Source organism: Crotalus tigris, unplaced genomic scaffold (genome assembly GCF_016545835.1).
Source record: "Crotalus tigris isolate CLP2741 ecotype Arizona unplaced genomic scaffold, ASM1654583v1 scf7180000017560.2302168, whole genome shotgun sequence".
Taxonomy (NCBI): Eukaryota; Metazoa; Chordata; class Lepidosauria; order Squamata; family Viperidae; genus Crotalus; species Crotalus tigris.
Genome location: NW_024096474.1, coordinates 1726195 through 1749734, shown reverse-complemented (window position 1 = coordinate 1749734; position 23540 = coordinate 1726195). Strand labels below are relative to the sequence as shown.

At 38.0% G+C, this 23540-nt stretch overlaps 1 protein-coding gene across 3 annotated transcripts in view; it reads left to right on the top strand.

Annotated features, from left to right (window-relative positions):
• Window positions 1–23540, top strand: part of COP1 (COP1 E3 ubiquitin ligase) — a 171340-nt gene that overhangs the window by 106260 nt on the left and 41540 nt on the right. For all 3 annotated transcript variants that reach the window (XM_039348666.1, XM_039348656.1, XM_039348649.1), the window contains exons 16-18: window positions 2117–2234; window positions 4931–5055; window positions 5913–6073. In XM_039348666.1, the coding sequence (XP_039204600.1) occupies window positions 2117–2234; window positions 4931–5055; window positions 5913–6073 (404 nt within the window). The remainder of the gene's footprint in view (window positions 1–2116; window positions 2235–4930; window positions 5056–5912; window positions 6074–23540) is intronic.

Genomic DNA, 23540 nt, shown 5'->3' with positions numbered 1-23540 from the left:
CGTTCCCTCACTGTTTCCAGGATAGCTTTGCGGGCCATATGAAACCACTTTGTGGGCTGCATCCGACCTCGGGCCTTGTATTTGACATGTCTGATCTAGAGTCCACTTTGGCCATCTATGTAAAGAAACATCGAGCACTGCCACAAAAACTGCTATGCTCTTTTATCAATGCTTTTGTCTAAGTCTGTAGGTCAGCTACAAATTGATGGAATAATTTTAGAATACTCTTGCGGATTGAGGAGACCCATTTCATTATGCTGTGTTATGTTGTGGAATGCAGGTAGTTCTCAACTTATGACAGGTAACTTAGCTACTGTTTGAAGTTCCAAGTTACCTGAAAAAGGGCATTTAGGACCCAGATAAGAGATTCCAGCAGTCCCACTCCCCAGTGGTCACATAACCACATTTTGGGCACTCAGCAGCATTGCTGCATTTATGGTGGATTGCAGCACCCCACGGTGATATGACTGTATTTTACAATGCTTTTGCTGAAAACCAGCACTTTCGGTTTTCAGCAAAACTGTACCATGGCAAACAATGGATTTGCTTAATGACCACTGCAAAAAACATTGTAAAATCAGGTTGGTCACATGATCAACCTATTTTATGATCGTTTTGACTTACAACTGTAATAGGCTCCATTTTGGTCATAACTCGAGAACGTACTGTATTACTGCTGGTTAAGTATTTATTTGAACAACTAGCATAGTAGATACAATTTATTACATGGAAGATTTTGAGAAATTAGGTGTTTTAGATAAGCTTAGCTTGATCAAACTGGTCTAGTATCTCTTCCTCTTTGCACTCTAGTGGAAATACCCAGTTGACCTACTTATCTGTGGCAGTGCCACAGGATGAGTTTCTTCAGGGCATTCTGAATAGTGAAGCACAGTTTCTGAGCGGAAATAGTCATTTGTACAGGTCAGAATTCAGATTAGGATTGAAATTCATGGAATTTAAGCAAGGAATTTAATCCATGGAATTTAATGGAGGACTTTGTGACAGTGGAGAAATTTACTTTCAGACTTGCAAAATTCTATTAATGTCATCTTACAATAAAGTAGAATTAGTTCATCTGGGCATGCTTTCTATCTGGATTATCTTGTAAGACTAGCAACGATTAAAAAAAATGCTGGCAGCAGCAATATTTTGAAAACTTAATTAGAGGTTCAATCTTAGCTAGTTAGTATTTATTTTCTCCCTGTAATACTTCTTTCCACAATTTAGTTGCTCATCTCTAAAAAAGGCTGGTCGTATACCTAAATAGATCTTTCTATTTTCCAAACAGAAATTACAGATACTTCACAGATTATGACCATTCATTCAGTGACCATTCAAGGTTACAGTGGTACTAAATGAGGGAGACTTACTGGTTCTCAGTGGTGCATCTGCGCAATCATGTAATTGGACATTTGACAACTGGCTCACAATTATGACAATTGCAGCATCTGCCATTTGCGACATTCCTTGTCAGCTTCCCCCAAGCAAAGTTAATGGGGGAGCCAGCAGGAGGTCACAAATCACTCATGTTCCTGTACTTTTTCACTTACCCATGCTCTGCCCATGGCTCCGTAGACCCTGCCCTCAGCACCCACTTGCCAACTGTAGTACCTGTCCATTGAACTTGTCTACTTACTTACACTATATAACAGGTGCTCGTGGAACCCACCTCCTGCCCACCCATGTTCTGTATCATCTGCTCATGGCACTTGTCCATCCACCCTCTCAAGCTCTGAAGTGCCTACTGATGGCACCTGCCCGCCTGCCCGTAATTCTATCCAGCCAGCCTGTCTCCATCTTTTCCCACATCGCAATCACATAAAGTCCTTACTTAATGACCCATGCAGTCCTGATGTTATGACAACAGGTAATAGCACTTCAAAAAATAGTATAATAATTCTGAATATTTACTTTTTTCTTTTACCGGAAGGAAATCGTATTTCTTTTAATTAGGAGAAAAAAATAGAAATCTGACTTGCTTGATAATTAGTATAAATGGGAAATAAATATCTTGGGAGAACCTCTCACCCCAATCTATGTAGCCTTAGGTTCAGTCTGTCTTATTCTCTAGTTTGACTGACTAATATCTTTGTTTTTTCCCCACATTTCTCCAAAGATCACTGTGTCCACTACTACGATCTTCGGAACACTAAACAGCCCATTATGGTCTTCAAAGGGCATCGCAAAGCTGTTTCATATGCAAAGTTTGTTAGTGGGGAAGAAATAGTCTCTGCGTGAGTATTGTAAAAAGCTTCTATACTTTCTGATTCTTGGTGAATTTCAGAAAATCAGTAATTTGTACAACTTTTGAGTGAGATTGTAAGCACATACTATGTGTTTGTGTGAACTGTCAATTTGCACAGCAGATTCTAGTACTTTTATTAGAACAAAAATAGAAAATGGTTTCTCACTTCCTTTGGATCCAGAGTGTCTCATTAGTGCTGAAGAAACTGAGAAAGTTATAACTATATGACTAGTAGTTTTTTGTTTTGTTTAGTTCTTGTCTGTTCAGCCACACTTTTGGGAGTTACTGACAACATACTGAAACAAATGCTTAATTCTGTGAAGACTTAAACTCATTATACTTTAGTATAATAATCACTGAAGAAGAGGCAATATTTGATTCCATTATTTTTCTGAAAGGTAGATGTTTTTACTTGCAGATGTTCTAAGAATTGCAGGAGTGCCCTCATGTGGTAATATATAACCTGAGATTTGCTGCATTTGAAGAGTTGAACTTTGGAGACTTAGGTAGCAATTATCTGACCAAATTAAGGAGTAAAGAATTAGTAGAAGGCAAATTATATAATGATTAAACTATTTGGAATTTAAAAACACTAGGCAAAATCTTAGTATTAGTTTAGAAGACTGAAGAAAGGCACATCAGTTTTTATGTACATGAATGGATGCAATAGGGAATTATTTTTTTGTGTGTGTGCCTTCAAGTCAGTGTTGATTTTTGTCGAATGCCTAGACAAGTTTCTGTACACGTCCTCAAAACAATGTATGTTGTAAGTCGAGTGGGATCCAATTTTACAACAATTTTTATGGTAGTTGTTAAGTGGATCACTATGATCATTAATTACATGGTTATTAAACAAATCCAGGTTCCCAATGGGCTTTTTTTACAATGTTTTCCCAGAAATAAGCAAAAGGGCTCACAAATTGCTATCAGACGAACGCAGGATGCCTTCAACAGGTTTTAAATGTGAGCTGCTTGCCAAGTGACTGAATTGCAATTACATAACCATGGGGTGGTGCAAGTACAGATTGTAAGTCACTTTTTCTGAGGCTATTGTAACTTTGAACTGTTATTAAACGAATGGTTGTAAGTCAAGGACTGTAATTTTTTGGGCAAGATCTCAGAAATGTTTTGCCATTGCCTGCTTTCTAGGACTGAGAGTGACTGGCCAAAGGTCACCCAGCTGATTTGTGCCTATTGCAGGACTAGAACTCATGGGTTCTCAGTTTCTAGCTTGAGGCTTTAATCACTACACCAAATTGTCTCATAGGAATGATAGTTAGGAACTAAACTAGAAATAATGGGTACAAGTTGCAGCTATCTAAATTTTGCTTCTTATATTTGCATTACATTCTTACAAAATGCTCGATGCTAAGGTCTGTACAGGTAGTCATGGTGGCACATAGTAAGAATGCGGTATTGCAGGTTAATTCTGTTGACTCTGATTGCAAGCAGTTCAGCAGTTCAAGTCTCATCGGCTCAAGGTTGACTCAGCCTTCCATTCTTCCAAGGTCGGGATAATGAGGACCCAGATTGTTGGGGGCAATATGCTAACTCTGTAAACTGCTTAGAGACGGTTGTAAAGCACTGTGAAGCAGTTTATAAGTCTAAGTGCTGTTGCTACTGCTATTGCTAGTCCTTGATTTATGACCATTTGTTTAGCAACCGTTCAAAGTTATAGCAGCAGTGAAAGAAGGGACTTAAGATCAGTCCCCGAAGTTATGGCATCTATGGCTTCAGCCTACATTGCAACTTGGAGGCTTCTTACAACTCCAGAGCTATGGTGTGCCAAGAATATCAGAGTCCTTGGCCTTCCTGAACTCATGTTGCACTGCAGCAGGACTTCAACTTGCACACAGCTTGCACTGGACCTGTGAAGGCTTCCTCTTCACCCCTGCAGCAGCCCCCATGCTCTCTCTTGCTTAACAACTCCATGTGTATGGAGTTACAAAGGCAACTAAGACTGCTGTTTGCTGTCGCTAAGTGATGCGGTCACATGACATTGCATTTTATGACAGTTTTGCATAGTGATGGTAATTCCAATCCAAATTGTCATACATTGAGGACTACCTGTATAATAGTGGAATAGTGTAGTTATATACATTTGGGTTCACCATCTCTAGACATTTTTTAAAAATCTGGTCAGCTGTCGTGGATGGTTTAATTGGTTTTACTCAAATTAAAGAAGGTTGGAGTAGATGATCTTTATCATCCCTTCTAATTCCACAGTTCTATGATTCTGTATTACAGGTATTCTTTGGGATTCATTCCACTGGTGGAAGCCTCAATGAATTAAATGTAAAAGTAATGTTATGTAAATTTCAGTAAATTTAACAAGGTTCTACAGGAAAATGTATCTTGGGATTCTTCATGGCTTTTCATTTTTCTATGAATATGTATTGTCTAATAATTGCAAGGCTATTGATATTAAAGCTAACTTCTTTGCTTGAAACAAGTTTTCTGTACCCCTTCCCAAAGACTTAAAGTATTTTTGCTTGGAAAACAAACCTTTGCAAAACCCACGGAGTGTTGAATGTAGCTTCCCTCTTTGCCTGCACTGTTCCAGGCACAGATGGTACCAGAAATCTGTTTTCCACCTAACTTAAATTTTACATTCTGCTGATTTTGCCTTCTTGGGAGTCTTTCCTAATTTCCAATTTATTTGTAAGTTTGTATCTCTGTCCTCAGGTCAACAGATAGCCAGCTAAAGCTATGGAATGTAGGGAAGCCACATTGTCTGCGTTCTTTTAAGGGTCACATCAATGAGAAGAATTTTGTAGGCTTGGCATCTAATGGAGACTATATTGCCTGTGGTAAGTAAACAGCTGTTTGAACAAAGACATTTAAATCTACTGTCAAGTTTAAGCATTTATCAATGTCAAGTTTATGACAATATATTACAATAAAACTGAATACACTATGAAATATAAACAAAATCATTGAATGGTTCCATCCCTTTTCTTGATAAAAAAGAAATTCTTATGTTTAAAAATATCCCTAACAGCTGCCTACCCACCTGTTTTCAAGAAATGTAAAAGAAGGAGGTTCAAAACTTTGAGAACATACTTACAAAATGTTTGTTTATCCCAAATCATTATAGTTCAAACCAACTGGAAAAACTGAGTAATCTCAAACTTCATAAAGGCAAGGAAAAGTACTATTATTCAGTTTTCCAGTTGGTTACATAAAGTAGCCTATTGTACAGTAACATAGCTTACTGTACTGTACACTTTTCAGTAGTGAAAAATATCCCCAGTCCTTCAGCACGGATCTCCTTTGGTCTGTATGCTGGACTTTTTATCACTTCTAAATCCTTTTTTGGTGTTTCAGCATTCTCCTTGAACTCTTAACATCTGAAGTAGGTCATAGAAAATGTCTTCTGGCATCTGGAGTCATGCTGTTGCAGAGAAAAGTTGCAAATGTTACATCTTCAAATGTATGCTTCTTAAATTGTATTAACCTTGGTAGTTGCCATCTTCCATTCACGTTCTGAGTATTGGATATTTGGAATGAGTTGGTTATATCAAATTATACATCTTATAATTAATCTAACTCCTATATTAGAGTTTTCTGCTGTAACCAGAACAGTTTTAGTGGAAAGTTTAGACTGGGCTGGAACTGACAGAAATAAATATTGTAAATCAACCTGTATTTTTGTTTTTGGTTGTAGGAAGTGAAAATAATTCGCTTTACCTATACTATAAAGGTCTCTCAAAGACACTGCTAACCTTCAAATTTGACACTGTCAAAAGTGTCCTGGACAAAGATCGGAAGGAGGATGACACAAACGAATTTGTCAGTGCTGTATGCTGGAGGGCATTACCAGATGGGGTAAATATTTTGTTACTTTTTTCTTCTTACCAAGGAGCAAAATAATAAGAGATTTGCAGACCATTTATTTGGATCAACCTCAGTCTAGTTGTGAACATGTCAGATTAATGGAAGTTTTCCTTTTGGATCCTTAAATGACCAAATTTGGCTTTCTCAAGAGTAATAACAACTACCATTACTTAGAATTACCAGTGCAGGTAAAGGAATATAAGCAGATGTTAATGGATTATCAAAACAGATATCACTTGACTATCATACAACAAATCTTACCTTTGGCCTATATCAGACTTTTCTATTTCAAAATTCAGTAGCTTTCATCTTTGGACAAAGATTGTATTTAAATTTTTCTTTGTATAGTTGTTTTAGTGTATAGATAACTTCTTAGCTACAACCTGTGAGTCTTTTAGTTCTGACAGACTTGATGCCTGTTCCTGCTTTCTCAGCCCAAATAGATGCCTGGCAGGCATCCCTAGCCATCATAAATGGTTGCCTCCCCCCCCCCCCATCACATGGTTGCATGTCAAGCAGGTCAGCTTTGTGACTGGTTGTATTGTGTGGTCACATGATCTTGATTCACAGTACTTTTTGCTGGTTTCCAGCATTTCTTGCCAGTATCCAGCCCCCCAAAAAAGTCCATTCAAATTAATGGATTCACTTAAAGATTATCATATTTGCTTAACAACCACCATGAAAAAGGACAGAAAATTACTCATCTGGGTGCCTGACTTATGATTGTAACAATTAACGACCATAATTCGTCAGAGCTTATGAAAATTTAGAATTCTATGTTAGTACCAATTTTGCCTTGTGTTCTGAATGCATCTTCTTTCTGGTTGTGCTAGAAAAACAGTCTTTGCAGGTTTATGTTGTTCAAGTATGCTGTGTTACTTCAGTGCTCTGTTCTTTCAACATTACTACTCATTTTTGTCTGCATTTTAATGCTGAGGTCCACAGGGTAGAAGCTGGAGATGGAAATCTCTCCCGTCCGAGTTTCCATATACTGACCTGACCTCATGGTTTGGACAATGGCTTGATAGTTCCTACTGCCACTATCAGTCCTTTGAATGCTTCATCTGGTATGTGAGAGAAACAGAGCTTTCACATTCTTTGCTGCCTTTCTAGCAATTAAAGGTTAAAATGCAAAAGTTGAAATCATTTTTATAGTATCACCTCCATATCATGTAGTATAGAGGTATGTTAGCTAAAGATTTCAACCTTTTTTCCTTCAGGGAGTAATAGAAATTACCCAAATCATTAAAAAAAGATAAAATGTAATTTCCTAATCCCCACTCTTCAAAAAAAACATAAACATTCACTGTAGGGCAAGATAATTATACTGTTGCCCAGATCGTGGTAGTACAACAACTTTCAAATTAGTAATGAAAGAAAAAAATATCAAACCAAATGTAATTTTCAGTTTGCTGCAAATAAAGAGATTGCAAGAAGTATCTAAAAAGAGTCTATTAGTGATCCATAATAGTGAAGATGTTGGACTAGGTCTTTAGAAGCTTGGATTCAAGTTTCTCCTCAGCATGGAAGCTTACTGGGTAACTTTGGGTTAGTTATGCTCTCTTAGCCTTTCCACTTTCCAAACAAAGTATGAGTTCAAGTATTCATTATTTTTTAAAAAAAAAATTAAGAGTGTTTCTAGAGCCTATGTAGAACCTTTCATAATTAGAAATATGGAAATAATTAAATAAACTGGGACATGCAGCCTGTTGGAAAACTAACAAAATATTGAGAAGATTAGCACTCTTCGTGCATTGTTTTGGGGAGAAAGTTCCAGAGAGACTGGGGAGGTCAAAAGAAGCTAGGAAACCACCCTTTGCATTAATTTTGCATGCAGGGACAAACTTTAGGACTTCAATCATATGTCACAATCATCATCTTGACTATTTTAACACATATCCTAAGGATGCCAACAACATAGATCTTAAAGCACCTTTGGGGCAGTTGAGACCGGTAGTCCTCAACTTATGACAGCAATTGGGATGAGAATTTCTATTGCTAACTGATGTAATCATGCTACCACTAATGTGGCATCAGCATGATTGCAACTAGGATCAGTGGCATCAGCCACTGATCCTAGTTGCTATCATTAATCAACTCCCATGGTGATTAGATAAGGAAACTTCTTGCCAACTTCTCATAACCAAAGGCATTGGGGAAGCTTGTAGGAAGTTCAATTCCCAGGGCTGTAGACAGATAAGTGGCTGCTGGTGGGTGGGGAATGACCAGAGAGGATGTGAGAAAGGGTTGATGAGACTGTATGCAAGAGGCATGATGTAGTTTGAGCCAGAAAATGTGCAAGGAGGGTGCATGGTCAGAGATAGTAAGAGGGGGTGTGCTAGAGGGGGTCAGAGAGGGGGTGCATAAGGTATGCCTTGAGGATGAGAGGTAGTGTGCAAGAGACATGATATGAGTCCAGGAAAGTGCACAAGGGTGTGATGGAAGCGTGGTGCAGGTCAGGGAGGGGTTGTGTGTACAAGGGTGCAAGAGAGGTACCTTGAGGTTTGGGAAGTATGTACAGATGGGTCCAAGTGGCTGGCGTAAGCACAAAGGGCATGGGGAAGAGTGTGTGGGCAGGGGATACTGTGTGACTTGTGACCTTTCCTGCTGGCTTCCCCATTGACTTTCTAAGGAAGCCGGCAAAGAAGGTTGCAAATGGCATTCACATGATCGAAAGGTGCTGCAACCAGTTTTAAGGGCAAACTGGTTAAATGCTTAGATTGCAATTGCCTGACTGTGGGGTTGCTGGGATGAGTAGAACTTCAAGGGCCTATCGTAATCATGATTCAGTTAGTCCCACTGTAGCTTGGAGTGCTTGTTGGCCCAATGGTTGTATGTCGAGGAGTACCTGTATTACTTTAATCATAAACCCACAATGAAAACAGAATATGAAGCTTAGCAATATCATTGTGAAAAAACCAATTTGGTGTAGTGATGGGGGCACCAGACTAGAGGCAAGGACACTATGAGTTCTAGTTCCGCTTTGCACACAAAGCCACCTTGGGTGATCTTGGCCTAGTCAGTCTGTCTCAGGAAGAAACTAAGAAAACATTTGCAAAACATTTCCAAAAATCTTGCCAAGAAAATTAAAGAGTCAAATCCAAGCAGTCACCAGGAGGAAGCTGACTAAAGACTGATTCAAAAGACACGCTTAATCATGGTGCATCTTGGAGCTGGGATATGGGTTTCCACATGCATTAGATTTGATTACATTTGAGCAAAGGTCCTGTTATGCTTCTGCTGATGTTGCTTAAAAATGTATTGTAATATTAACTAAGTGTATTGTAAGAAATCTTATTTTAGCTCTTGCTGTTCAGAGTAGAAGTATTATATATTAGCCCTATGATTACATAGATTATGCATAGCTTCAATTTATTAGCATCATTATAAAAGAAGTCATTTAATCAGTATGTTCATTGTAATATTTTAAATAGGTTAGCCTGGAAAAAAAGTAGAATTTAAATGTTTTGGAAAACTATCTGGAAATGAAGATAAGAGAAAATAGAATGCAAATTAGTCATAAAAATATCTAGAATCCTTCCAGAGAGAAGCTCTGAAGTAATGGTAATAGAGAATTGTGGAAACCTCATAAATTTCAGTTCTACTGAAGGGGCCAGAATTACTGGTTTACTTAAATCAAGTTCTGTTAATTGCATAGTTATTCTGCATCACTGAAAAAGTATTCTGTTAACAAGCAAGCTAAGAAAGCTAGAGCTGAAAAACTATCCTGTTCCATGTTTTTGAATATTCAAGAGAATATAAAATAGCACTACTATATACATGTATGTATGTATGTATGTAGTATGTATGTATGTATGTAGGTCGGTCGGTCCTTGGTTATTCGGGTTTTCTCCCGAGTAAAATTGAAAGTGTCTTGGACGTTTCGACAAAGTCTCATTCGTCATCTTCAGGCTGGTGTTTTCGGCTTTGTGCTTCTAGGAGCAATGTGTGATCGTAGCTGTTTCTTCCTTTTAACTGCCAGTGGGGGTATGGACTGATTGGATGAGAGCTTGGCTGTGTTCTGATTGGATGGAGGTGTGTTCTGATTGGTTAGGAGCTTGGCTGTGCTCTGATTGGATGGGGGGTTGGCTGTGCTCTGACTGGTTGGGGGAGTGTTCTGTTTGGGTGGGGACTTTGTTTGAGTTGCACAGGGATGTGAGATGGTGAGCTGCATAGCTATTGTTTGGCTTCGTGGTCGTGCCTCATCTTCATGGTGAGTGTCAGTTTGCTTCATGTATGGATTGGAGGGGTTTAAAGTGGCTAATGATGCAGCTGTGGTCTGCCTTCTGGTTTGTGGTCGTGCCTCATCATTGGTGTGGGTTTGGGTTTGCTTTTTGCATGGACGTGTGGTGGTGACATCCTGTGTGGCTTTTGTGAGTGTGGGTCTGGTGTCATTCTTTGTGTTAGGGACTCGTTTGTCAATAAGGGCGGGTTTCCAAATAGCTGGTAGGCAGGAGGTATCATCTCGTTTGTTCTATCTCGATGACTTCTCTGATTATTCTGTTATTAAAGTGTTCAGTTTTGGCGATAGTTCTGGTCTTTTTAAAGTCAATTTCATGTCCTGTGATTTTAAGGTGTTGGACCAGGGAAGAAGTTGGTTCCTCTTTTTTGACTGAGTTTTTATGTTCTTCAATGCGTGCACTTATTCTTCTGTTGGTTTGTCCGATGTAAGTGGTGGGACAAGCGGTGCATGGGATTTCGTATAGTCCTTGATTTTCTAATTCAATTTTATCTTTGGGGTTTCTTAGGATGGTGGATATTTTTCTGTTTGTGCAGAATGCTGTCTTAATGTTGTGTTTGTGGAGGATCTTACTGATTCTGTCTGTGGTGCCTTTTATGTAAGGGAGGAGGGCTTTGCCGTTTTCTTGTTCTCTGTCTGGGGTTTTAGTGGGGGTTTCTTTTTGGATTAGTTTGGTAATCTTATTTCGTTGGAATCCATTGGATGTAAGTACATTAGTGAGAGTGTGTAGTTCGGTTTTTAGGTGTTGTTCATCAGCTAAGCGTTTTGTTCTAGAGATGAGTGTCTTGGCTACGGAGTTGATCTGTGCTGGGTGGTGGTATGAGAGAGCATGCAGATAGTGGTTTGTGTGTGTTTTCTTCTGGTAGATGGTGTGTCCTAGGGAGCCATTGGATTTCTTGTAGACTAAGACATCCAGGAAGGGAAGTTGGTTGTTAGCTTCTGTTTCCATGGTGAACTGTATTTTGGGGTGTAGGCTGTTGAGGTGTGTGAGGAAGTTGTCCAGTTTTTCTTTCCCATGTGGCCAGAGTATGAAGGTGTCATCTACGTATCTGAGCCAGAGTTTGGGTTTGTGATCCGATTTTTCTAGAGCTTGGGTTTCAAAGTGTTCCATGTAGAGGTTTGCAATGACAGGTGAGAGGGGTGATCCCATGGGTGCTCCTTCTGTTTGTTTGTATTTTTGTCCATTATAGATGAAGTATGTGTTGGATAGGCAGTGGTTGGTCAGATCTAGGATGTGTTTGGGAGGGTTATATTTGTATGTATGTGTATGTGTGTGTATGTATATATATATATATATATATATATATATATATATATATATATATATACACACACACACACACACACACACACACACACACACACACGTGTGTGTGTATGTTCATTTGCCATTTTTCACATTTGATTGAGAAATGGGGCTGATTTGAATTTGTTGACATTTGAAGAACACACTTTGAAATTATCAGTATGAAGTGATCTGATTCTCAACTCTTGGACAAATAATATAGGAGTGTGTGTGTGTGTGTGTGTGTGTGTGTGTGTGTGTGTGTGTAATAGACCTAGGGGTCAACATAGCTGCCTAACGTGCAAGCAGCCCAGGTTCGAATTTCAGAAGGGTATGGCTGGCTGATGACAGCTGATTTGCTCGAAATAGCTATACCAGTCTCTCTTTAACTCTTTGTTAGCAATCCAAAAAAATTAGCACACAAATGATGTCGCAGTAGCGACTGCTGCCTGTGGATAGCCCTAGATTGGGCTGATAAAAGCAAAAGATTTCTTCCCATTTGGGCTGACAGGGTGCATCAAAAAAACACTCCAGACAATTGATATATTTATGTTTTTTATAAATTCTAAATTCACCATGGTAGTAATTTTTAAACTGATTTAATTCAAGATTAGACATTGTAAATGGCGGGAAAATATCTGTCTTCTGATTATTGACTTCTGTTGAGTCACACTCTAAAGGCCACCTGCATTTCATCTACATTATTGCTTCAGAAAGCCTTTAGACATAGTGAAATACTGGACTCAAATGATCTCTTTAGTAATATATGACAGGGCTTTTCAACCGGTGGTACGCATACCACCTGTGGCACTTTGCCACATGGCAGGTGGTATGCGACCATCCTAGAGAAGTGTAGAAGGGGAGGGGAATGAGCCGAAGCGACCCAAGCCTGAGGGAGAGGCAACTGCAGCTGCAGGACTCTCTCAGCTGGGCAGAAGCCCCAGGAGCTGGCAGGGCTCCAACTGATTGGCACTTCTGAAAGCAGTGCAGAGCTGGAGTTGAACTGAAGAAAAAAGGGGGGGAAAGGAGAGGCTATAAAAAGGAGGTGGAAAGGGAAAAAAAGACAACAGGGAAAGAGAAGGAGAGCTCAACAGGCAGGGAGGAAACAGGGAAGAAGCAGCAGCTGTTGCTGGAAGAAAAGATCCCCTGGTTCATTTTCTCCAGCCAAGAGAATGCAATCAGCGCTGATGAAATGAAAAGCCAGCAGACGAGCCTGTCGGAAAGGAAGTGGGTTTATTTAGTTCTGGATCAGCTGGCAGCTTGATTGGGTTACCATAAGGATTTTTGTACAGTTTTTACAGTGTTTTGTAATTCAGAAGCTCAGTTTGTGTGCTTTAGTTAATTGGAATATTTTAGTCCAGTGATGGCAAACCTTTTAGAGACTGAGTGCCCAAACTGCAACCCAAAACCCACTTACGCATTGTTGGGTGCTGGGTGGGTGTGGCCCATTGGGTGGGTGTGGCCCAAGGCAGACTGGGTGGAACTAAAAAGTTCAATCAATCAATTCCAACTTCGCAAGATCTTTTTTTTGTCCGTTGAGAAATTGAAATTGATTGATTGATTGAACCTTTTTTTTTTTGCACACGGCAGCGGAGGCCTAAAGCGAAAAGGTTTTATAAAACCCAGCTGAAGACCTAGGACTGGGGCAACGGCATGTGTGCCCAAAGAGAGGGCTCTGAGTGCCGCCTCTGGCACCCGTGCCATAGGTTCGCCACCACTGTTTTAGTCTGTATTTTAGACTAGCAATAAGTCCAAAGTGTTGACTTCCGTAGGATTAATCCCTTTAAACAAATGTAATTAGTTTTACCCACTTATTTTGAGTCTGTCTATGGCTTTTATAAAGTTTTTTTTGAAGGTAAACAGGCTTAATTTAAGGCTAAAGCTTTTCGCAATTGCCGGAGCCTTTCTGTCTCGGTTGCAACATTGTGACACACCTGAGGCAGCTTAAAGAGAAAAAAAAAACCAGAGTTTATATGTGTTTTTTATTTTGTGAGCCTTTCTTGCTTTGCACTTGATTCTCGTGCCTTTAAGGGTACAGGGAAAGGATTGGGGGGGTATGCATTCTTACTACACTCAGAAGAGAGAGAGAGGAAGAAAGGCCGATCAGCTAGCTCAGGGGTGTACAAACTTAGCAACTTTAAGACTTGTGGACTTCTACTCCCAGAATTCCTCAACCAGCCATGAAGTCCACCAGTCTTAAAAGTGCCAAGTTTGAAGACCCCTGAGCTAGCTGGTAGTGATGCATATTAATATAAGCCGAGGTGGCGCAGCAGTTAGAGTGCAGTACTGCAGGCCACTTTAGCTGACTGTGTTTAACAGGTCAGCGGTTCAAATCTTACCGGCTCAAGGTTGACTCAGCCTTCCATCCTTCCGAGGTAGGTAAAATGAGGACCCAGATTGTTGGGGGCAATGTAAATATATACATACATTGCTTACTGGTGTACACCGCTTAGAGAGTGCTTGCACTTAAAGCGGTATATAAGTCTCATAAATAAATAAATAAATAAAGATGGATAAATTCATCATACATTTTTCAGTGCAAAGGGAAAGTGATTCAGCAAAGGAACAGCCACCAAAGAAATTAAAAGTGGTACTTTTTTCCTTTTTTCTACAATTTGTAATATTTTATTAGATTATAGAATAAAATACAAAAGCAAATAGTAGGACACAGTGGAGAGGAAAAAGGGGGGGAAGTGAGGGGGAGAAGAGAAAAAGAACAGACTTCCTCTGTTGCAGTAGAAGGAAGCATTAATATTGAACCTCAACTTTTTACTTTTCCATCATATTATAAAGTAGCCATTTTTATAACAACAAATGAATCTAATCAGTAAAACCCAAAATCCATTTCCCCTTTTTTATAGACATCAAGTTTTTGACAACTTGCTAAGCACTGATGGTACTCAAATATTGTCATGTCCTAAAAGTGGTACAATGTGTGAAAAGGTTGAAAAGCCCTGATATATGACCTCAAGCTCCATACAGAAGAAAGAATTTTAGAACATTCTTTGACTTCTTTCAGCTAATAAAGAGCCATTTCACCTATTCTGAATTTTGATGACATAAAGGCACATTATATACAACAGTAGGAACTAATAGACTTTAAATATAGGGAATGTCCATTCATCTTTATAATTATATTAACTAAAATAATTCCTAGAATAATTTCAGCAAGTACTTCAGTGTCATCTTTGGATTATTTAGAATTTGAATTTGTCATGGCTGCATCTGGTTGTTGTCACCTATTTAGCACCAACCAGGGAGCACATGTAGCTCAAGGAATGCCTTACCCCCATTGATTTTTCATATATAATTACGTGGACTGTGTATATATGTTTACTTCTCTTCTGTCATATTCTCATCGTATGCTAAATAACAATTTGGAATAATCATCAGTTAATAACATGTGGAAGGCATGTCTGTGGCAATAAATATTAGACTTACTATGAATAAAATACTATCTAATTAAATTCAAACATTTTAAAAATATGTATTTCTAATCTTCTATAATCATTATTTTTTACATTTTTTTTACTTTTGCTCAGTTTCTATACAATCTGCTATCTATGAACAGAACCTTTATTTTTTTTAGCTATAGGACTAGAAGGTTATCTCCTCCTTAGTTTGAGCTCTAATATTCCCAACTGTACAAGCGTCCACTTTAGTTTAAAATGTGTAATATCAGAAATGCTATCATTTATTTAGCATGAATTGACATACCGTAAATGCCGGTGTACAAGGCGACCCGGCGTATAAGACAACCCCCGTCTTTATAGCCGGGCCGCATTCCTAGAATGTTGTCTTATACGCCGGAAACTACCAGTATTTCCGGCGTATAAGACGACCCGGCGTATAAGACGACCCCCGTCTTTGGCGCCGATTTCAGCGCTCGCGGAAGTCGTCTTATACGCCGGCATTTACGGTACGTATTTTTTAGAAACAAAATGTTCTGTATTAAATAGTTTTTAAACAGAAGTTTTGTAAAGGAATTATAAATCGTGTTTATCTGCATTTGCATATAAAGCATATGCATTACAAGCTCTGCTATATTCTAGGATACCATAGCAAATATCATTTTACATGAATAATTAGAAAAGGTGGCCAGTTTAGCAACTCCTTTATTATTATCACCTCAACAGTAACACTCTTGAGATCAACATTAGTCTGTCAAGCTGTTATTATTAGTGGCACACTTGCCAACTAAAAACCTTGGTGTTTTGACACTTACTTTCTTTTGGAAGTTTTTAGAGATAATACAATAATACAAAAAAGGGAATTTAGAATTTGCTTAACTTACTTACGTCCTTCCTTCCTTCCTTCCTTCCTTCCTTCCTTCCTTCCTTCCTTCCTTCCTTCCTTCCTTCCTTCCTTCCTTCCTTCCTTCCTTCCTTCCTATATATTTCTTATCCAGAAACTTGTTCACTTCATGAAAGACAGTTACAGTGTCAACATTCCTAGATCCCATTCATTATGGGTTCATTGTACTTATTAGCCTTGTGTTTCTATGAGGTTTAATAGTCTAGTTTTGAAGAATGTTTTCCTATGCAGCTCTACATTATATGGTATCTGCAGCACCAAACAGCATTTCATTATATCTTATGTGTAAAATTGGTAAACGAACACCCTACAAATGAATGGTATCAGAATTTTCAGAGTGAAAATAATTATGTTTGCTGTCTACTGCAGCACATCTTAATGTAATGTTGCATTATCCATTCTATTCTCATAACAAGCTCAAGAAAAGCTATCCTGCAAGCTTATGTCTCACTTCTAATTACTGAATTTTGTTTGACTTGTTTTATACACTTTACATTTGTAGATAGATGTTAATGAGTTGGTTGATAGTTGAATTTGAAAATTAATTTAAACATTGGTTCTGAAATATCACAATAAACCACAAATTGCATGAGTAACTGTAATTTTCAATAATAAAGTTAAAATAGTTTTGTTTTTAATTCTTCATAATTTATCAATCTTACTCCATTTCAAGAATCTAGCTCAGGGGTGTCAAACTTGCAACGTCATGTGATGTGTTGCGATGTATCGCAACTTTTTTTCCATTGCAATGGGGTGGGCACGGTTTTGCCATGATGCATCCGGCCTGTGGACCGGCAGTTTGACACCCCTGATCTAGCTTAATAAGATACTTCAATTTTAACCTTGTCTTGTCTTGTTGGATTACAGGTGTGTGATTCAAAAATTTTGGAATATTCTAGTTTTCTACTTGGCAAATTGAAAGAAAAATAACTTACATTAATACATGCCATGATACTTTGATCACCTAGAAAAATCTTAGTTTCGGGGAAAATTGATCAGGCATATCTGTTTTAGAGGAAGGAAATGTAACTGAACTAACAAAGAACCAGAAAAAGGTATAGGCGCTGCATATAAACCTTCAAACTCTTCTAATCTTAGATTCCTAGACCTTTTTTACTATAGCGGTTGATCCTTAGTCATAATTGATGGATTTCCTGGAGCTATTGATTTTCTTGGACCTGTTTAATTTTCAGAGAGATCAAGTCTATTTTCATTCTGTTCTATCTAGTAGAGGTGCTCATTCAGAATATTGTTTGACCTGTAGTTCCATTCATTCTTTGTAAATTGATCTTAGAAGAGAGTGTTGGAAAATTTTTATTATATCCTATGGATTGTGACCTATATTAACCCCTCTCTGCATGTGTATGTAAGCATATGTGTATAATACACACGTATATATATACATAGAGATATATGTACATAGAGATACATTATTTGTACACAAGCGCCAACATATACCATCCATATACATACATTGCTTGGTGAGACTGTCTAAAGAACTGACATAGCAAGATTAAAATTCAAATCATTTTTTTAAAAAAACTGGATATAATTCCAAGACATATAACTAAAAAAATCATAATTTTCTAAGGTACTTATACTAATTATATCAGATTTGGAATGTAAACTTGGACAATATGCAGTAATGAAAAAAATAGCATTTATTCACCATAGATGTTTGAGCAAACACAAACAAAAATGGTTTCCAAATATATTTTATGTAGCAAGGCAGATTTAAACATTTAGAATATGGTTTCTAAAGGGCAAAAGACTTGACCAAAAAAACTGAAATCAGAAATATATGGAAATTTTACATGTTTAGAAATATTGTATATCAGAGCACAATAAAAGGGAACTTAGAAACTAAACATTTACTCATAATGTTTTTAATAGTCTTTTTTCTTTCACTTGTTTTTGTTTTTCTCTTTTTTAAAAAAATATGAATAAAAAGAGAATGCAGTACAAAAGAGAATGATTATTCTATTGAGTTAAGTTTGAAGAAGCATGCATGAAGTTTGGAGGCATTTTTTTCATTGGGTATATATGTGGAATTGTTATCTCAGATTTGTTGTTAATTGCGAAGTCGTGTCCGACCCATCGCGACCCCATGGACAATGTTCCTCCAGGTCTTCCTGTCCTCTATCATCTTCTGGAGTCCATTTAAGTTCACACCTACTGCTTCAGTGACTCCATCCAGCCATCTCATTCTCTGTCGTCCCCTTCTTCTATTGCCCTCAATCTTTCCCAGCATTAGGCCCTTCTCCAGTGAGTCCTTCCTTCTCATTAGGTGGCCAAAGTATTTGAGTTTCAACTTCAGGATCTGGCCTTCTAAAGAGCAGTCGGGGTTGATCTCTTCTAGGACTGACCGGTTTGAATGCCTTGCAGTCCAAGGGACTCGCAGGAGTCTTCTCCAGCACCATAGTTCAAAGGCCTCAATTCTTTGGCGCTCAGCCTTTCTTATGGTCCAACTTTCACAGCCATACATTGCAACTGGGAAAACCATGGCCTGGACTATACGCACTTTTGTTGGCAGGGTGATGTCTCTGCTTTTTAGTATGTTGTCTAGATTTGCCATAGCTTTCCTCCCCAAGAGCAAGCGTCTTTTAATTTCTTGGCTGCAGTCCCCATCTGAGGTGATCTTTGAGCCCAGAAAAATAAAATCTGTCACTACCTCCATTTCTTCCCATCTATTTGCCAGGAATTGAGAGGGCCGGATGCCATGATTTTGGTTTTCTTAATGTTGAGTTTCAAGCCAACTTTTGCACTCTCCTTCTTCACCCGCATCAAGAGGCTCTTTAGTTCCTCTTCACTTTCTGCCATTAGAGTGGTATCATCTGCATATCTTAGGTTGTTGATATTTCTCCTGGCAATCTGAATTCCAACTTTTGATTCATCTAGCCCTGCAGGGCGACAGAATACATCCTTGCCGGACTCCTTTCCCAATTTTGAACCAATCAGTGGTTCCGTGTCCAGTTCTCATTGTTGCTTCTTGACCAGCATATAGGTTTCTCAAGAGACAAATAAGATGGTCTGGTACTCCCATCTCTTTAAGAACTTGCCACAGTTTGTTGTGATCCACACAAGCAAAGGCTTTAGCATAGTCAATGAAGCAGAAGTAGATGTTTTTCTGGAACTCCCTAGCTTTTTCCATGATCCAGTGTATGTTGGCAATTTGATCTCTAGTTCCTCTGCCTCTTCAAAATCCTGCCTGTACTTCTGGAAGTTCTCGATCCACATACTGCTGGAGTCTAGCTTGTAGGATTTTAAGCATAACTTTACTAGCATGTGAAATTCGTGCAATGGTGCGATAGTTTGAACATTCTTTGGCATTGCCTTTCTTTGGAATTGGAATGTAAACTGACCTTTTCCAATCCTGTGGCCACTGTTTTTCCAAATTTGCTGGCAAATTGAGTGTAGCACTTTTACTGCATCGTCTTTTAAGATTTTGAATAGCTCAGCTGGAATACTCTCACCTCCACTAGCTTTGTTGTTGCTCAGATTTTCTAAGGCCCATTTCACTTCACATTCTAGGATGTCTGGTTCGAGGTCAGTGACCATCTCATTGTGGTTATCTGGGATGTTAAGCTCATTCTTGTATAGTTCTTCTGTGTAGTTTTGCCATCTCTTCTTAATCTCTTCTGCCTCTATTAGGTCCCTGCCATTTTGGTCCTTTATCATGCCCATCTTTGCATGAAACTTTCCCTTCATATCTCCAATTTTCTTGAAGAGATCTCTGGTCCTCCCTATTCTGTTGTTTTCTTCTATTTCTTTGCACTGTTCATTTAAGAAGGCATTCTATCTCTTCTAGCTACTCTCTGGAATTCTGCATTCAATTGGGTGTATCTTTCTCTTTCTCCTTTGCCTTTCGCTTCCCTTCTTTCCTCAGCTATTTGCAAAGCTTCCTCAGACAGCCATTTTGCTTTCTTGCATTTCTTTTTCTTTGGGATGGTTTTAGTTGCTACCTCTTGTACAATGTTGCGAACTTCCATCCATAGTTCTTCAGGCACTCTGTCTATCAGATCTAATTCCTTAAATCTGATAGACAGAGATATCTCAGATTAGGGATGAATAATAAATTCATCTACATCAACTTTCTTGCATGCCTCTTTTTACAGACTTCAAATAAAATGCCCCCCCTCCCCAAATTAAAAAGAGGTATTATGCTCAGGAAGGCAGAGAAGAGATGGTGTGATTCACAACAGATTACATTCATCAGATCTGATATCAACTGCTTTTCTCAGTATTTTTTTTTTCTTTTTCTCTACTTTCTTAGAGAAAAGATATACAAGGCAACAGAATCCTCATTACACTTAAGTTTTCGGAATGCACAGCTACAGAAGTGGTTATATTCTCAGTTCACTTAGGATTGATGACAAGAATTAACATGCCAGGCTGTTTAAAAGGAAGTGTAATTTTTGAAGAATTCTTAAAATACTCTGCAGTGTATTGAAAAGATTTAAAAAATAACCAGTTTTAAATCATTAGTGTTGAACATTCCCTCCCAACCCCCCCTAAACTTGACAACGTAGTTTACTAGTTTTTTGGGGTAGTTAAATATCTTCTCTAAAATTGGAGTTTGCAGAATTAATAAAAACACCTACATTGAGATATTGATGATTTATTTAATTAATGAACTAATTTATTTGACTTACATTTGCCTTTCTTGTTCGAGTAAGATTTATAAAAGTATCTAGCTTGGGACAATTCAAATAAACTAAACGCTTTGTTGCCTTTTACCCATCCACACCAGGATTCTGATTATACATGTTGTGACTGTATCCTTGAGAACAAATTCTACTAATTAAGAGAATATTATATGTAAAATAAGAGCAGTGTGGTGGCCTAATAGTGAAGACACTCGCCTCCAACTTGGAAGGTTGAGGATTCAATCCTAGGTAGTAGCAGATGTTTCTCTCTCAGAACACAAAGAGAAAATAATTGCTGCCAACTCCATGTAGGCATCAGGAAGGGCATCCAGCCACTAAACGCTCAACTCCATACAGTCACCCTGACTTTATGCTGAATTAAGGGATTATAGGGTGGTAAAAAAATTATATGTATAAAATTGTGCTACATTGAAATTGAACTTTGTATATAAGGTTCCTTATAAGAAAACATACTTTCTACCTGTGCTGTAGTTTTTATAGTTACACAAATGAATCTCTGTCCAATTGTCTCATCTATCCATTAAGGAACAACAATTTCACTTGCTCTACAAATTCATTTTAAAAAAATCTAACATAAGGAATATATAAAGAACATACTTTCATTCATTATTAAAGCCACCATTTTTTTTAATCAGGGCTGGGAGGGGGGGAAATTGTGACACCTAGTACAATTCTAAAATTGTACTAAAATTTTGACACAGCAAGCAAAATAAATGACATGTCAATAAAAGAAAAAGTAATATCAGTAGAATAGATTCTATGAAAAGGTTTGATAGATAAGTGTACAATATATTTTACGCTGGACATAATGTCATTATATCTGCAAAATAGTTCAGAATTTATGGGGCAAGGACATTTACTCTAATTTTGAACAAAGTTTCTAAAGCTTCTAAAATGAAAAATGAAAAAAAGTGGTTTCTAGCCTTTATTGGTGCATGGATTTTTAAAAAGAAATAAAAGTAAATCCTGCTTTAAGAGTTCTTAAAACTATTGGAATTGTAGCACATAATTCCAATAACTAAAGGAGGTATTTCTAAACTTTACAGTATAATTAGACAAATTTTGGACGGAGACAGACCTCACAAAAGTTTCTAAACCGTCCATCACCAAAAAGAGATGGATCAAAAATCTGGAACACATTTTTTATTTGGACTGCAGATGAATGAGATTGGAGGTGGGACTGAGAGTATTTTGCCTTAAAGAGAGTTTGCTCCCATCTCAAAACTAGTGCAGTTGTTTTGGATTGTTTTTATTGTTTTTAGCTGTTTTATCATAAGCCTCCCAGAATAATTTGATTGAGATGGGCGTCCATATAATTTAAATTAATTAATTAAAATGATTCTATGAAGCTGCATTGTGGATGTTTCACACAAGCATTTTTTCTAAACCTTTCAACTGCTAACACTATTTTTAAAACTTCATTTCTTTCCCATCTGCTCTACTTCATAATAGAATACCTAATTCAGTACCTATGAATTTAAAACTTGTGAGGTTACTAAGAAATAGCATTTTCCAAGTATGTTGGGGGATGTTCAAATAATTAACATTTTATTAGTATAATAGTAGACGTTCTCACTTAAAGCTTGTCTGACATCTGTGTGCTTCCAGAATTTAACAAGCTATATTAGAGAATTCTGTTTTCCTTTTGTAATAAAGAATCTTTTCTAATAGGGATGTGAAAAGCATGTCCCAGCAAAGTAATATAAGCAGCCAGTCAAAGAAATATAAGCAGCCATTTTCTCTGGAAGGCTCAAATTTTTGCCTCAAAGGCTGTGGCTATAAGTATCTATGCATGCACATCTTTTTTTAATCATTGATGGTTCCAGCAGAAATGTTATTTACATATTCATATACACATATAAAAGACTGGGAACAATCATTGAAGGAATTCCATGCTTCTTCCAAAGGATTTGTCTGCTTTACTGCTTCAAGGAAGTGTGCTTTTTTTTCTAGTAACATATTTTACTAAATTCCACTTTATATCCCTTGCACAGTCCCATTTTCCTGAATAAATATATATAGTGGTTAAGGTACGAAGCCAGAAACTGGGTTGTAGTTACGCCTTAACCATGAAAGCCAGCTGGTTACACTCTCTCAGCCCAACCCACCTCACAGGGCAGTTGTGGGGAAAATAGAAGGAAGAAGGTATATTGGATATGTTTGCCACATTATTATTTGTATAAATAATAAAGGCGGGATATAAATAGACTTTATCACTGGAACATACATTCTAGTATAACACTCTTAGCTGCCATAAGTACATGACTTAAAAAGCAGTGTGGGAAAATGGCTTCAGAGTCTGCAGAGACAAATATGAAAAAAACATTTCTCTATTTTAGAAATCAGTTCAGCTGAAATTTTAGATAACTGGCCACTAAAAGTTACTGAGCATTGCCTTTCAGTTGCAGTAAGATTTACAAATAAACCTATCCAAAAGAACTGCTTTTCTTGTCATTTTTCTAGCAGTTCCCCACAAATTACCTGTGCTATAAATACGTGGTATAAATCGGGGTCCCCACTCCCCAGTCCATGGACTGGTATCGGATCACGGCATGCCAGCAACCAGTCCACACAAACAAGCAAAGCCATCCAGGGATGTAGGCAGCACATAAAACCATGTACTGTTTTTTATTACAGGATCCAATTTGGATTGGTCACCAGAACCAGAGTTTTAGTTTTCTGAGCTTTCAGATTCGTGTTGGGAGCCCATCTTCAAGGAACTTCTCTCTAGGAAAGTGTGCACTGTTCTGTATATGTTGCCTCTTGTATGTGGCTTTTTAGATATTGATTGGAGTGTGTTGATGGTTGGCTATTAAATCGTTTGCTTGTCCTGCTCAGTCCTCACTTTATCTAAGTACTTGATAAGCTGGTGATAGATCAGAATTCCTGTTGATTGACAAGGGGCCTGTTTCCCAGGCTTCAATCACTTCCCTGGCAGTTTTTGTGCCTGCT